This window comes from Halichoerus grypus, chromosome 3 (assembly GCF_964656455.1).
Source record: "Halichoerus grypus chromosome 3, mHalGry1.hap1.1, whole genome shotgun sequence".
Taxonomy (NCBI): Eukaryota; Metazoa; Chordata; class Mammalia; order Carnivora; family Phocidae; genus Halichoerus; species Halichoerus grypus.
In genome coordinates, this window is record NC_135714.1 from 71,756,951 (window position 1) to 71,774,513 (window position 17,563).

A 17,563-nucleotide genomic window follows, 5' to 3' on the forward strand; every position below is an offset into this window, starting at 1 on the left:
TGCTCACGTTCAAGGTAGAATTAAGTTCATCTACTTCACAGGGCTACTGTAAGAAGTAACTGAGATAATATGTACAGAAGTAGTTAGCATAACACCTGGCATAAAGCCTCCTCCCTTTTGCCCTTCTGCTCCTGCACTGATTTTGTGTGTTTGTTATAGACTGTAAGTTCCTTCTGGGGCAGGGACAGGTCTTGTTTATTTTCTGAAGAGGCCTAGCCCTTAGTTCAGAGCTTTGCACAGAGTAGGTATTAAATATTTAAAAAAGTGAATGTACATTTGTTGAAGTTAATTTGTTTAGGCTGTAGCCCTAAATGAAAAATAAAGACACATGCAGTGTTCTTGAGCATGAAAAACATATGGGAAATAATTTAGGAAGTTTATGTGATCTGCCAGTTTATGTGACTTTTACTCTACAGGAGTAAGACTGAACTTTGTAAGCAAACTTGCCATACCACATACTGATAAGTGAGCACTTCCTTCAAACTAATCACTGTGAAAGGTTATTCTAATATTTTGCTTTTGCTCAGAACATTTTTCAACTGTTTTGAATTTGCTTATGAGTCACACAGGAAAATCAGCCTAATTATTTTATAGCCGGTTTCAATTTTAAACACAAAAGTTAATATTTAATCACTACTTCCCAACTTAGTGATCTGCTGTGGCTCAAAAGGACTACTGATTATTTCCCATTATCAAATGTAGCTTTAAAGGACAAGGATCTCCCAGTCCAATGATAACAATGTCCAATAGGACACATGAATGACATATGTTCTGAAGTCAATTTCAAAGAAATTCCTAAAGATATAATGGGCAATAGTGACATTGTCTAATAAAGACAGTCTCACAAGATGTTCATTTGGAATACAGTGATACTCATTTAAGTATCTCTAGATCAATATTGAGCAACATATTAATCACATTCTGTGTATTATATATAGCCTTATTAAATATACATAAATGTAATTTATACACAAAGCATATTGATACACAAAGTATGTAAACAGTATGTATATACTAGGCAGATCAGGCTCACATCTTTCCCGTCTACCTCAGTATCTGCCATCTTCCTGGGTAAATTCAGGGCCAGTATGAACAAAACATCAGTATCTTTATTCATCCCCTTTAACCATCTCCTTCGAATGACTTTCTCTTCTCCACTTCAGTCACTTATTCTCATGAACACAACCTAAATCTCTTCATCACTCCAGACTGCTCCACCTCCAGAATTACTAATGTAAATATCTACTCTGTTCACAGCCCACCACTCTTCTAGCCTGCTTGCTCCCATCTCAAATATTCTCTAGCCTAACTGGGGTCTCTAGTACCTCCTACTGTGTTGTTCATTCATATCCTAACTCACCTGTCAGCTCTTCTCACCACCTTCACTACCATTACCCTGGCCCAAGCCACCATCATTTCTTAACCAGGTTATTGTGATAAACTCCCAGTGGGTCTCTCTGCTACTGTGTATCCCTCTCAACAGTCTATCCTCTGCCTAGGAATTATAGTAATCCTTTTAATATGTGAGTCATGTCACGGCACTCTTTTGTTCAATACTGTCTAATAAAATGCTCTCAGAATAAAAGTCAAAGTATTTACCATGACCTTTAAGAGCATCCATGATCTGGTGTCTTGTTGCCTCTTTGGTCTCATTTCTTTACCTTTTTCCCTAGCTCAGTGTAATTCAACCATACTAGCCTTATCAACAGATGGAACAGACCAAAAACAGGTATACTCCCACCTTAAGGCTTTGTACTCCTCTTCTTCCCCTATATGGAATGTTCTCTCAAGTGTCTTCATGGCTTGCTGCCACTTCCTTCAAGTCTCTGCTCAAATGTCCCCATGCCAATGAAGCATTTGAGCATCCTATTTAAATGAGTGAATGCCATTCCCCTACCTTACCAGTATTCTCTCTTTCCCTTTTTTTCCACAGAACCTATTACCACCTGACATACTAGTTTCTTAATTATTTATTGACTATTGTTTATTGTAACTTCATTAGAATATAAGCGTCATAAAGGCAGAGACTTTTGTCTATTCCTTACTGATGTATTCCTTGTGCCTAGAACAATGCTTTGCACATAGCAGGCACTCAATAATGATTTAGATTTAATAAATTCAGCTTAGATTACATGGTGCATTATTTAAACCATATTTAAGCCACCAAATTTTGCGTATGTAAAAATCTGGATGATAAAGGTAATTCTTGGATAAATATGAGGGAAAAACTTCACTAAGTCTTGGATTTAGATCCTCTTATGAAGAGAGACTCTAGAATTATTCTGAAGCTAGAGAAATTAAACTATAGTTATTAGAGGTCTACTTGAAAGATAAGTTTCTCCTAACCTAGTTATTTAGAAATACAGATTTGACCTTCCAATTTGTCAAAATAAAGGTGCTTCTATTATGCTCCTTCCTTGAAACCTACAAAAACCAAAATAATGAAAAAGAGAAAAGAAAGCTGCACCTTAAGCAAGAAATGGCCATAACTATAAAGAACCAACTATGAAGACTACTTGCCAAATTCAGCAAAATGTGGATTAAAATGCCAAGAGCAAACATGTACATTCTCAGACCTCCAGCAGACTACAGATTTCTCCAAATGTCACAGTCCAAAGAGGTCTATCCAAAATTCCTTTGGTTAAAGTAATGAGATCTAGTGGATATGCCCAAATCATTGCAGAATCTGGAAAAGTCTTAAAGCGACCTTAGTTCACTCCCAGAGAATGAGAGAAAAAGTGGACTTGAAGGAGGAGTCCTATAGATAAATCTTTTTCCTTATTTTTGCCTTGGCCCCCGGTAGAGGCCTGTCTGGAAATGGGACTGATGAATGCATTGTACAAGCCATGATCAATTTTGCAGCACTGATCAGAGTCAACTGAGTAGAAACAGACATTAGGCTACTCCCCTGAGAGCTTATTACAGAAAAGCTTCACTGAAGAGCCACACCAACTTCCTGCTTGCACCAAAAAAAAAAAAAAAAAAAAAAAAAAAAAAAGTAAAAATCTAAAGTACAGCTTAAATTAAATCCATCTTGTTCTTAAAACGTCTCATCGTTCTTCTATTCTTATAATTGTTAACTCCATAGTTAAGCTGCATACTGGTTCACTCTGCTATGCAGCTCTTGTGCTACTTCCTATGGTCTGGCCAGAAATGTCTGGTCACCACTACACAAAGAACACAGGACGTAAAGCATATTCTTCTCCTGGAAGATTTTCTGTTTTCCTGTTCACTTCCTCTCTCCAGCAACGTGTTGAAATCCCATTTTTCACAGAGCCACTTAAATACTTCACTCCTCCATAAAACTTCCACTTTAAAAAAAATAACTTATTTTCAGAAAACATATCTAAATAGATGCTTAAATACTAAAATCGCAATTTTCCATCCATTGAAGGTACAATCATATTCAATTCTTGCCTTTCCAAAGAGGATACTTAATATAGTCATAATAAAAAAAAAAAAACTATAATAGTGAATTAATAGTAAGAAATGTCTAGAAGCAGTAACTCTCCTGTCATGAGTAACACATCTGATTGTCAACTTTATTTTTCTGCTTTTGACTCTGTTTTCCTTCCATCATCAAGCCTGATTCCCTTTTAGGTAAAGAGAAGTAAGATAATACCATAAAGGTGATGTGAACCTAATGATTTCTTTTCAAGCTAAAATTTATTGAAAACCTGCTATTTTTGTTTCATTTAATCATAACAAAAAACAGCCAAATTAGTTAGTGATAGTTTTCCCATTTTACAGATGAGGAAACTAAGGTTGAAGGAGAGACTGAATAATTTGCCCAGAGGCACACAAACTGGAAGTTCTAACCCATTCTGTCTTATTCTAGATTAGAGTTTTAAACTCTGTGCCCTAAGCTTATTGATAAATATATCTACTGAAGTATCCTTGACCGGTCATTTCAAAGTAAGCCAAGGTCTTCATCAATTACTCTTCATCCTATATTCTCACCCCCCCCAATTTAATACTTTATATTTCTATACTATTTAACTGGCTTTGAAAATACTTTCACAAGCATTAATGGTTTGAATCCCACAATAAATCTATAGAATATTTGCCATTTTACATAACAGGAAAGGGAAACAGATATTATAAATTACCCAGTCATATTGCTGAGTAGCCAGGTTACAAATATAGGCCGTCTTGGGGGGGAAATCAGAGGTGGAGACGAACCATGAGAGACGATGAACTCTGAGAAACAAACTGAGGGTTCTAGAAGGGAGGGGGGTGGGGAGATGGGTTAGCCTGATAATGGGTATTAAAGAGGGCACGTATTGAATGGAGCACTGGGTGTTATACACAAACAATGAATCATGGAACACTACATCAAAAACTAATGATGTAATGTATGGTGATTAACATAACATAATAATAAAACAAACAAACAAACAAAAAAAAACAAAAAAAAAAACAAATACAGGCCTTCATATTCTATTTTCAGTGCTCTTTCCAGAACTGTTAAAATCTTTAAAGGCATCTAGTATCTTTTCTTAAAATAAGGCAGCCATGAAGTACTCAGTAAACTATCATGTTTTCAATTTTATTCAATTATTTTGAAAATACTGACATTGATTTCATATCATGTACAAATTGTGATCAGGCACATTATTTTCAGTAAAATGAATAGAGTCCATCTACTGAATTCAAGGAATTTTCAATGCCAGGCATTGCGCCACAGCTTGACAAACATGAGGCCTGAAATGACATTGCTTCTATGATCACATCAAAGATTGCTTAGTATATCAAATGTATGGGAAGGAGTGGTGGGAAGGAAGTGTGAATAAGTAGAGTGGGTTCAAATTATGAAAACTCTTGTTTGTCTTGCTAAGATTTAGATTTTATAATGTAGGGATAGATGAAGAAAACCCACTGAAGAATTCTGATATGAGAAGTGACATGTTCATGGGCGCCTGGGTGGCTCAGATGGTTAAGCGTCTGCCTTCGGCTCAGGTCATGATCCCAGGGTCCTGGGATCGAGTCCCGCATCGGGCTCTCTGCTCCTTGGGAGCCTGCTTCTCCCTCTGCCTCTCTCTCTCTCTGTCTCTCATGAATAAATAAATAAAATCTTTAAAAAAAAAAAAAAAAAAAAAAGAAGTGACATGTTCATAACTGCATAATAAAGAGTAACTCAGGGGCGCCTGGCTGGCTCAGATGGTTAAGCGTCTGCCTTTGGCTCAGGTCATGATCCCAGGGTCCTGGGATCGAGTCCTGCGTCGGGCTCCCTGCTCAGTGGGGAGCCTGCTTCTCCCTCTGCCTCTGCCTCTCTCTCTTTCTCTGTCTCTCAAGTATAAATAAATAAAATCTTTAAAAAAAAAAAGAGTAACTCAGGCAGAAGAGGGAAGATGGAGTCAAGGGACAGCCTAGAGTCAGGGAAGCAAGTAAGAAGGCTTTTGTAACAATCTCCCAAGGATTACTCAGTCCACAAATCTGGCTGATTATTAATATTACCAAGGAAGCCTTTTAAAATGCAGGTTTGGGGGCCCTACGATGAGTTTCTGACTCTAGGTCTGGGTCACCAGGTGATTGTGATAATGAGCTAATAAGGACAGAATTCTCTTACCTGGATGAGAGGCTTTGAGGAAGTAGTAGTGGGGGGTGGGGAGAGATTGAAGAGATACTTAGACAGCAGAATTAACAGGTTTTAGTGATTGTTGGACACCAACCTGGAGCAACTGTGTAGATGGATGGGCCATTCATTAAGACAAGTGGAGCATTAGATCTTCAAGGACAAGAAAAGATGATGAGATAATCCATGGGACATACAGGAGCAAGTGACCACTAGGCAGTTAGATATTTATGTATGGTTTGCCAGGCAGAGCTCTGCACTGAAGACCTAAGAATAAACCTAGGAAATAACAACGTTTAATCCTGACTGAGAATGAAGAATCCTCAAAGGAGACTGAAGAGAGGCCAGAGAAATAGGAAGATGAAAAGAACCATTCAATATTCATTCAAATATTTAATACAGAAAGTTTGGTTTGGGGACATGTGAAGGCCTGAATTTCAAGTAAAGGCATCCTAATTACATACTGTCAGCAAAAGCGTAGGAGAGAGAACAATGACAGCAAAAGGTCTATTTACTTAAGGCAGGAACAGGTTATGATCAGGCTTGTTTTTTAGGCACAGAACTCTATCACACTGGTAGAAAGGAGATGGGACAGGAGTGTGTCTAGAAGTGGGAGAACTGTTTGAAACTGTGTGCCTGTGATAAGGTCCTAATCTAAAGCAGACGTAATGGGTAGATAAAAGACACCCATTCCAAGAGATAGAAGATGGAACCTGAGTCCCTGTGGGAATGGTAAAGCGGGGAGGAATCAAGGATAAACTAAGGATTCTAGTCCAGCAGGCTGGGGACTGGCAAATTAGGGTTAGAGAGGACAGAACACTAAGTTTTGGGGATGATGTTTTTGGTATGAGAAATTGGAGGCACCAGTGTGGCATTTTATAGATAGTGAGAAAGACAGTTCTATTGCTCTTCTGACAAGCTGGGGCTCAAGTTATGATTTCAAAGTCATCAGCAGTATGTATGGTAACTAAAGTAAAAGACAGTCACCCAGGCAAATATATATTTAGTGAGAATAAATGAGTAACAGTGGTGATTGTCAGGGGAGTCAGAATGTAGTACTCAGAATCAGAGATAATAGTGCAAATACTGCCTGACCTACACCAAGAGCAGTGAGACCTACATCAGCATACTATTGGTGTACTCAGTAATGAATTTTTGGTATTTTGGGGCAATTACATCAGGCTGACATCTTGTAATGTGCTAGAAATTAACTAAAATCTGTGGATAAAAAAAGCAGAAATCTGTGGATGATTTTCAATTTAACTATTATTAATTTTGGTCCCTTCTGGGCTATCTTTGTACAAATCATTTTATAAACCTAAGTACAGCACCTTCCAATTATACAGATTGTATCAGATATAATGCTTTTGGTGCAAGAAACAGAATACTCCACTAAAAGTAGCTCATACTCTGAGGACCTTAATTTCCCTCACGTAACTCCAAGTCCAGAGGTTTGTGAGTTCCGGGTTGGTTCAGCACATCAGCAATGATGAGGACCTAGCCTTTCTCCTCTGTTAGCTGCTAACTTCAGTGTGTCAGTGATACATTCATCAAGGGCAAGGATGGTGGCAGCAGCTCCAAGCATCATACCTTCAGATGATAACATCTGAAAGCAGGATGGAAGAGATGGGCATCTTTTTCAAAGGCCTGCTACCTTTGTCACTTTGTAATTAAGAATTTAAAAATTAACTACATTAAGTTAAATGGATAAATCTTAAGTGTACAGTTGCATGAGTTTCGACAAATGCATACACCCAAATAACCTACATCCCTATTGAGATGAAGAACATTTTCATTACCCCCAGAGAGTTCCCTTGGGCATTTTCCTAGTCAATCACAAGCATCAGAGTCAACTATACCCAGAGGCAAGCCACAGCTCTGATCTCTTAAACCATTCTTTTTAATCAGGGATGACAATCTTTCCCAGAGGCCCTCTGCTCCCAGCACACTTTGCCTTACATCTCCTCTGTCAGAACTGTCTCAATCTTCCTTTAAGTCAGTTACTACCTAAAAAGGATGGTAGTCTAGACCACTGTGACTCATCCATCCCTTGCAGCTGTGGGAGGGACCCCTCTGACCTCAGCACTTTGCTGCAAGCCCAAATAAAATGTTGTTTGTATGAAGCAAGAAATAAGAGAGAAATTGCTGTACACACACACACCCCATCCTATTCGTCTACGTATCCAGCCATCCAATATCTGATCCATTCTTCTAACTTTATTTCACTTGCAAATGTGCTAAGTATATACTCATTTAAGTCAATGATTAAAATACTGAAAATTACACAAACAAATGTAGAGACCTGCCCCGAAGTTAACACCAATCTACATTCAAAGTCCTTCATCCTGGTCCAAATGCAACCAAACTTACATTGTCTGAGCCCCAAATCTCCATACAGTCCACAAGGATATGTGAGGAGCTTCATTCAATTCTTTATGACTCTGTTCCCCCCTGGGGTGCATAGAGGTGTGTCAGTGGATACATTTAGTACTTATAGTATGTTAAGGATTTCATTGTGAGCCTCCCATTTCCTTTTTAACCCAGCTTCCTTTTGGTTTGTATCTAATATTTCTATGATTTTAGGAATTAAAAAAATCTACTTTCTAAACAACATCCAAGTTTCCATACCTAATTGTGGCTAGCATGTTCTTTATTTTTATAGACCCTAAAATGGCTCTGGCATATTCCATTAAAACAATTTTCGTAACCTCCATTTCATCCTTACTCGCTGTAACTAGGTCCAGAACATCATACTCCCTTGTAGCATAATCTACCATATGAGCAAGGTCAGTAAAGAATGGACCAACTGTTTTGCTTTAGCAGAATGATGCTTCCATAGTATAGAAATGTAGTTTCCAACCATGACCTTTATCTGCCTCTACACCAGATCTGAAACTTGCATTAGGAGAGTAGCAGTCATATTCTTCATCTACCTAAGATATTTGTATTTGACGCCCATATACTATCAGTTTGTGTGTCTTATCTTGTACTCTTCATGCTAAGTTCTCCACCAGACTTAAACCTAGTAGCTCAATGATTTCCAAGCAGGGACTCCTTCCACATAATTCAACAGGTGTTATTTTACTTGCACAGCATATAACCTCCTCTTGGCGCAATCCAGTTAATACCTGCACCTCAGCAAGTTTGTCTTGCCTAGATCATATTTTTCTATTTTCATTATTATTTTTTTGACTTATTATCTTATCAACTCTAGTTAAAAAGTACTAGTGTAAAAAAGTGTTGATCAGAGATACAGCTGAAACAAAGTCAATTACTTTTTAATATTTTAAAAAGAAACCTTTGCAAAGTACTATAGGAACCAGAGGAACAAATTTAAGATAGATTTTTTTCTATTAAAAAAAATTATTTAGGGGCGTCTGGGTGGCTCAGTTGGTTAAGCGACTGCCTTCGGCTCAGGTCATGATCCTGGAGTCCCGGGATCGAGTCCCACATCAGGCTCCCTGCTCGGCGGGGAGCCTGCTTCTCCCTCTGACCCTCCCCCCCTCATGCTCTCTCTCTCATTCTCTCTCTCTCAAATAAATAAATAAAATCTTAAAAAAAAATAAAAATAAAAATAAAAAAATTATTTAATTTTTTGGTAGCAAAACTGGTATATTTATTTCCCATATTTTCTCTTGTGAATCACTGACACATTTTCTCAGCTATTGTGTTGCCTCCAATTTAGGTTATACTTTTATCTCATTTTATCATTTTATCTGTGCATTATTCTTCCCTTCCCTCAAATTTTAGTTTAGAGTTCTTTTTATCAGTTTGGCAAGATTCCAGATAAATTCAGATGTACTATATTCCTTATAGGGAGTCTGTTGTATTAACAGCATAAGCCCTGGTTAAGAAAACCTAGTTTTTTTGTCTTCTTTTGCTTTTTTAGAAGGGTGCTACTTGATACTCTTTACCTTTTATTTCTTTTTCAAAGTCATGGTCTCAAATGGAAGAAGAAATGAAAATACCCCTTCAATGACCAAAACAAGTGCTTGGGTTTTATCATTCATTGCCATATGAATCAACAGGTATAATGCAGTCTGTAAATGTGGTAAGTTTCAGGAAACCTCCTAAGGGAACCTCCCATATCCATTCCATCATGGTTTGCCTCAATATAAATGAGAAAGAAATAAGATGACTTCCCTGGAGGATTTGATTTGGTTTATCCTCAGACTCTCTCTGGAGATCTACATGTATTTCCCTAACATGTAAAGGATAGGTTATAAATTATCAGCCAATATATAAAAAGGTAGATAGTATTGTCAAGGATTCCTTTACAGCTTATAAAAATACTCTGTTTTACTGATGATAGTTGCCAGGGACTACATACGTAGGACTTAAAACCTGAGGTTGAACTTGAAAGTGTGCCAGGAACAAGAGAGACAAAAAGACACAGTAATATTATCTTTAGGAATTTGCAATCTACTCAGTAAGCTAGCACTCCTGAACACAGCCATAAGCACATATCCTTGCTGTAACACCAGGCTTCTATAAAAATCAACCAGAGCTGTGGGCTCACATAAGTGATTTTGAGATGATTTTACAGCAGCAAGGAAACATCAATTCACAATTATCCTCCAATTTTAGAAGAATATAGATCAATTAAATACTTGATATAGAAAACATGTTTCATAAACAGAATTCAAAAAGCACAGGAATAAATCTAAATTATATCCATGACATTTTTATGACAAAGAATGATTTAAATAAAATATCTTGCATTCAAAATATAAGTAATACTGAAGATTATATGCCAAAGTTACTTACTTTTACTATGATAAGCCTAGCCAGGTTTTCACATCTCTGGTTATCATTTTCTGTATACTCTACTTCAAATAGAGTATTATAATTTTCTAGTAATTTAGCCATTATCTTGTTGCAGATGTCTTGTTCTTTCATGCCTTCAAGCCCAGGTGGCACACTAGAAATAAGGGGGAAAAAATGAGAGGAATTACTTTGTAAAAACAAAATACGCCAGCAGAGCTGACTCAGGCATATATTTTGACATCTCCTATATGATTGATCAGCATTCTTATAAGGACACATGCAATTTTCAAGTTCTATGGTGACATGTATGATATTGCTCGGACAATATTGCATCAATAGCTTGTGCTGAATAAGAAAAGTACATGTTGTTCAGGAAGAAGGTATAGGTTAACATGGGTGCCATAATGCTTTGTATATATTAGAAATTGCTACACATAGGGGAGCCTGGGTGGCTCAGTCATTAAGCATCTGCCTTCGGCACAGGTCATGATCCAGGGGCCCCGGGATCGAGCCCCGCATCAGGCTCCCTGCTCGGCGGGAAGCCTGTTTCTTCCTCTCCCACTCCCCCTGCTTGTGTTCCCTCTCTTGCTGTGTCCCTGTCAAATAAATAAATAAAATCTTAAAAAAAAAAAAAATTGCTACACATAAAGTAACATTTATGTAAGAGCAAAAGTGATTAAAAACAACTGTTTTTAATCAAAAAGAATGTTTTATCATGACAGAAACAGCCACAGAAATAATAGCAACACAATCTTATTGAAGGACTTCTTAGATAATACACAAAAAGTACAAAACTCAAAGAAAAATATGAACACTTCCAGAAAAAAAATACTAATTAATGTTGAAGCTGAGTGATAGATACATGGAAGATTTATTATACTATATACTATTCTCTCTTCTTTTGGATATGTTTAAAATTTTCCATAGCAAAAAAAAAATGTGAAAAAGATCTTCTGAATGCACAAGATACCATAAATAAGGTAGAAACACAAGCTACAGATTAGACATGAGTATCTCTTCAGTAACATGGACATTAGCGGTTAGACTATGCAAAGAATTCCTACTAATCAATAAAGAAGTACATTAAAAAAAAAAAGACAAAGGACAGGAGTTGAAAAACTCTTAGAAGAAAACAGTTGGACATCAATAATCTTATGATGCAAAGATACTTAACCTCACTGAATAACCAGTGAAAATGCATTAAAAAAGCAACACTGAGGTTAATACCGATCTATATTAGTTTCCTGTGGCTGCTGTAGCAAATTATCACATACTGTTGCTTAAAACAACAGAAATGTAGTCTTTCATGGTTCTGGAGGCCAGCAGAGTGCAATCAGTATCACTGGCAGGACCACACTAGCTGGTAGCAATTCCTTGGCTGTGACTGTATCACTTCAATTTTCAATCAAGGCCAGCATCTTAAAATTCTCTCTGCTCCATCTTCACATGGCCTTCCCTGTGCGTTGAGTCCAGAAATAAACCCACATTTTTATGGTCAATTAATCGTAAAGGAGCCAGGAATATAAAATGGGGAAAGGACAGTCTCTTCAATAAATGATGTTGGGAAAACTGAACAGCTATATGTTAAAGAATGAAGCCGGACCATGACCTCACACCATACACAAAATCAACTTAAAATGGATTAAAGCTTTGAATGTAAGACCTGAAACCATAAAACTCCTATAATGTAAATATTATGTAAGCTGAAAATATGGGCTGCCTTTCATTAAAAGCGATGGATGACTCAGAGAGCAGAATCAAAAAAACAAGGGGGTGAAGTTGAAAACCATGGAGAAATATTTCCAGGGCTTGAAACCCAGTCAAGAGAGTCCCAACATTTGCCAGACTGGATAACAGAACTGCCATTGAGTCAACCAGGAAATAAAAGAAATAAAAAAGTACATAAAAACAAGTGAAAATAAAAACACAATTGTTCAAAACCTTTAGCATGCAACAAAAATGGTTCTAAGAGGGAAGTTTATAGCAATACAGGCCTACTCAACAAGTAAGAAAAATCTCAAATAAACAACCTAACCTTACACCTAAAGGTGCAAGAAAAAGAACAAACAAAACCTAAAACCAGGAGAAGGAAGTAAATAATAAAGATTAGAACAGAAATAAATTATATAAAAACTAAAAAACAAAACCAAACCAATAGAACAGATCAATGAAACAAGGAGCTGGTTCTTTGAAAAGATCAACAAAATTGATAAAACTCTAGTCAGACCCATTCAAAAAAGAGAGAGACAGGAAAGAGAGAGAGGACTCACAAAATCACCAATGAAAGAGGAGAATAACAACTGACACCTCAGAAATACAAATGATTGCTAGAGAATATTGTGAAATATTGCCAACAAATTGGGCAACCTAGAAAAAATGGGTAAATGGATAAATTCCTAGAAACCTACAACCTACCAAAAGTGAAGCAGGAAGAAATAAAAATTTAAACTGACTGATTACTGGAAACGAATTGATTCAGTAATCAAAAAACTCCCAACAAAGAAAAGTCCAGGGCAAACAGCTTCACAGGCAAATTCTACCAAACATTTAAGAAGAGTTAATATCTATCTTCTCAAACTATTCCAAAAATGAGAAAGGATAAGAACCATATGATCATTTCAATAGATGCAAAAAAGCATTTGACAAGGTAAAACATCCATTCATGATAAAAACCCTTAACAAAGTAGGTTTAGAGGGAACATAATGCAACATAATAAAGGCCATATATGAAAAACCCACAGCACTTTTGAGTGGGGTGCCTGGCTGGCTCAGTCAGTGAAGTGTGCGACTCTTGATCTTAGGGTCATGGGTTAAAGCCCCAAGTTGGGGGTGAAGATTACATTAAAAAAAAGAGAGAGACTTATGAAAAGCCCAGAGCAAACATCATCCTCAATGGGAAAAAATTGAGAGTCTTTCCCCTAAGGTCAGGAACAAGACAAGGAAGTCCACTTTCACCACTTTTATTCAACACAGTACTGGAAGTCCTAGCCACAGCAATTAGACAACAAAGAGAAATTAAAGGCATGTAAATTGGTAAGGAAGAAGTAAAACTTTCTGTATTTGCAGATGACATGATACTGTATAAAGAAAACCCAAAAGACTCCACCAAAAAACTGCTAGAACTGATATATGAATTTAGTAAGTCACAGGATACATCAATGCACAGAGATCTGTTGCATTTCTATACACCAATAATGAAGCAGCAGAAAGAGAAACTAAGAAAACAATACCATTTACAGTTGCACCTCAAATAATAAGATACTTAGGAATAAACCTAACCAAAGAGATGAATGACCTGTACTCTGAAAATTATAAACACTGATGAAAGAGATTGAAGATGACACAAAGAAAAGGAAAGATATTCCATGCTCATGGACTGGCAGAATATTGTTAAAATGTCTACAATACCCAAAGCAATCTACACATTTAAAGCAATACCTATCAAAATATCAACAGCATTTTTCACAGAACTAGAACAAACAATCCTAAAATTTGTATGGAACCACAAATGACCCCAAATAGCCAAAGCAACCTTGAAAAAGAAAAGCAAAGCAATTCCAGACTTCAAGTTATATTACAAAGTTGTAGTATGGTACTGGCACAAAAAGTAGACACACAGATCAACAGACCAGAATAGAAAACCCAGAAATGAATCCACAATTATATGGTCAATTAATCTTCAACAAAGCAGTAAAAAATATCCAATGGGAAAAAGTCTCTTCAAAAAATGGTGTTGGGAAAAATGAACAGCAACATGAAAAAGAATGAACTTGGACCACTTTCTTACAGCATACACAAAAACTCAAAATGGATTAAAGACCTAAATGTCCAACAAGGATAAATGGATAAAGAAGATGTGGGATACACACACACAGGAGTATTACTTAGCCATAAAAAGGGAGGAAATCCTGTCTTTTGTAACAACATGGATGACCTTGAAGGCACTATGCCAAATGAAATAAGTCAGAGAAAGACAAATACCATAAAATCTCATGTATATGTGGAATCTAAAACAAACAAACAAAAAAACCAAAACAAAAAAAGCTGAACTCATAGATACAGAGAACAAACTGATGGTTGCCAGAGGTGAGGGTCAGTGAGAGATGAGCAAAGTGGGTGAAGGTGGTCTAAAGGTACAAACTTCCAGTTATAAAATAAATGTCCTGGGGATGTGATGTACAGCTTAATGACTATAGTTAATAATAATAATGTACTGTATATTTGAAAATTGCTAATAGAACATCTTAAAAGTTCTCATCACAAGAAAAAACATTTGTAAGTATATGTAGTGATGGATGGTAACTTAGACTTATTATGGTCATTTTATAATATACACATATATTGAATGATTATGTTGCACACCTAAAACTAATATGATGTCAATTATATCTAAATAAAAAAAGACAGAAATATGTGAAAAATGTAAAAAAAAACATTACTTTGTTTTGGGGTACAAAATAAATAAAGATATAATTTTGTGACATCAATAACTGAAAGAGGTGGGGATGGAGCTATAAAAGAGCAGAATTTTTGTTTTGTTTTGTTTTTTAAGTAATCTCTATGCCCAACATGTGGCTCAAACTCACTACCCTGAGATCAAGAGTTGCATGCTCTACTGACTGAGCTAGTCAGGCACCCTGGAGCAGAGTTTTTGCATGTTATTGAAGTATAGCTGGTACTTATTCAAATTATTAGTGTTATAAGTTTAGGATGTTAGATGTAATCCCATGGTAACCACAAAGAAAATACCTATAGAATGTACACAAAAGAGAATGAGAAAGGAATTTAAGCATTACACTGCAAAAAAATTTTAACTAAACACAAAAGAAAACAGTAATGCAGGAAATGAAAGACAAAAGAGCCGTAAGATCATAGAAAATCTATAGGACAATGACACAAGTCCCTCCTTATCAGTAATTAATTTAAATGTAAATGGATTAAACTCTCCAAAAGATAGAGACTGGCAGAATGAATAAAAACACATGGTCTAACTATATTCTGTCTACAACAGACTCACTTGAGATCCAAAGCCACAAACAGGTTAAAAGTAAAAGGATGGGAAAAGATAATCCATGCATATAGTAAGTGAAAGAGAAGAGAGGTGGCTATAGTAATATTATACATAATAAACTTAAAAAAAAAAAAGGTTAAAAGAGACAAAGTCATTTTATATATATATATATATATAATTTGTGTCACTATATATATTTATATATATGTATTATATATATAATAAAACTTTCAATACAGCAAGAGATATAACAATTATAAACATTTACACAGCTAATGACAGTCCATCAAAATATATGAAGAAAAAAGTGGACAGAATTTAAGGGAAAAATAAACAGTCTACAATGGTTCATGAGTTCAACACCCCACTCCCAACAACGTATAGAACAAGCAGACAGAAGATAAGAAACGAAGGACGTAAAAAAAACAACAAACCAACTAGATCAGACACACAGAGAATATTTTACCCAACAACAACAACCAGAATAACCACTTTCCTCAAGTGTGTATGGGACATTTTCCAGGATATACCATATGTTAGGCCACAAATTAATCTCAATATATTTATGAAAGATATTCATTTTACAAAGTAACTTCTTGGACCACAATGGGATGAAGTTAGGAATAATAACATCAAGAAAATTGGAAAATCCACAAAATTGTGGAATTATGTTTACACAATCAGTGGAATAAAAAGTAAATTTCAAGGAAAATTAGAAAATATTTAGAGATGAATGAAAATGAAAACACAACAAAACCAAAGTTTATGGGATGCAGCAAAACAGAGCCTAAGGAGGAAATTTATAGCTGTAAACACTAAAAAGCAAGAAAGATCTCAAATAAAAACCTAACTTTACAACTTAAAGAACTAGGAAAGAAAATAAACACAAAGCTAGCAGAAGGAGAGAAATAATAAAGATTAGAGTAGAGATAAATGAAATAGAGAAACAATAGAGAAAAATCAATGAAACCAAAAGTTGGTTCTTTGAGAAGATCAACAAAATTGGCAAACTTTTAACTAGATGAATTGAAAAAAGAGAAAGGGGTGCTCAAATTGTTAAAATCTGAAATTAAAGTGGGGACATTACTTCTGATTCTATAGAAATAAAAAGAATTATAGGAGTATACTATGATATTTGTACACCAACGAACTGGATAACCCAAACAAAATGGACTAATACCTAGAAACACTAAACCTACCACGACAGAATCATGAAGATATAGAAAATCTGAATAGACCTATAGCTGTAAGAAGACTGAATCAGTAATCAAAAATTTCCCAACAAGAAATGCCCTGGACCTGATGGCTTCACTGGTAAATTTTACCAAACACTTAAACTGATACCAATATTTCTCAGACATTTCCAAAAAACTGAGAAGGAGCAAACACTTCTTAACTCATTCTGTGAGACCAACATGACCTTATGTCAAAGCGAGACAAAGACTACTACAAGAAAACTATAGACCAAAACTCCTTATGAACAATGATGCAAAAATTCTCAACAAGGTAATATCATACAGAATTCAGCAGCATGTTAAAAGGGTTATATAGCATGACCACGCAGGATTTATTCCTGGAATGCACAGATGGTTCAACATACAAAATCCATCAATGTAATATGCCACATCCACAGAAAAAAGGAAAAATCCCAGATGATCATCTTGATTGATGCAGAAAAAACATCTACAAAATTCAACACCCTTTCATCATAAAAAACACTCAATAAGCTGGGAAAAAAGGAAAAATATCTTAATACAATAAAAGCCATATATGAAAAACCCATAGCAAACATCATATTCAATGGTGAAAAAAATGAAAGCTTTTCATTTAAGAGCAGGAACAAGGCAAGGATGCCTGCTTTCACCATTTTTATTCAACATAGTCTGGAAGTTCTAGCTAGAGCAATTAGAAATTAAAGGCATTCAAACTGGAAAGCAAGAAGTAAAATTATCTGTGTTTGCAGATATGATCTTAAGATCCCCAAAGGTTACACAAAAACCTGTTAGAACTAAAAAACAAATTAAGAAAGGTAGCAGGATACAAAGTCAACAGAAAAAAATCAATTGCATTTCTATAAACAATGAACTATCTGAAAAGGAAATCATAAAACTACTCCATTTGCAATAGCATCAAAAGGAATAAAATACTTAGGAATATATTTAATCAAGGAAGTGAAATACTTATACAATGAAAACTACAAAATGCTGGTG

General features: G+C 35.8%; 1 protein-coding gene across 4 annotated transcripts in view; it reads right to left on the bottom strand.

Moving 5' to 3' along the window:
* The window catches only part of FAM13A (family with sequence similarity 13 member A), a 363,045-nt gene that overhangs the window by 189,540 nt on the left and 155,942 nt on the right, over positions 1-17,563 (bottom strand). For all 4 annotated transcript variants that reach the window (XM_078068955.1, XM_078068954.1, XM_078068953.1 and 1 more), the window contains one exon: positions 10,343-10,496. In XM_078068955.1, coding sequence (XP_077925081.1) covers positions 10,343-10,496 — 154 coding nt within the window. The remainder of the gene's footprint in view (positions 1-10,342; positions 10,497-17,563) is intronic.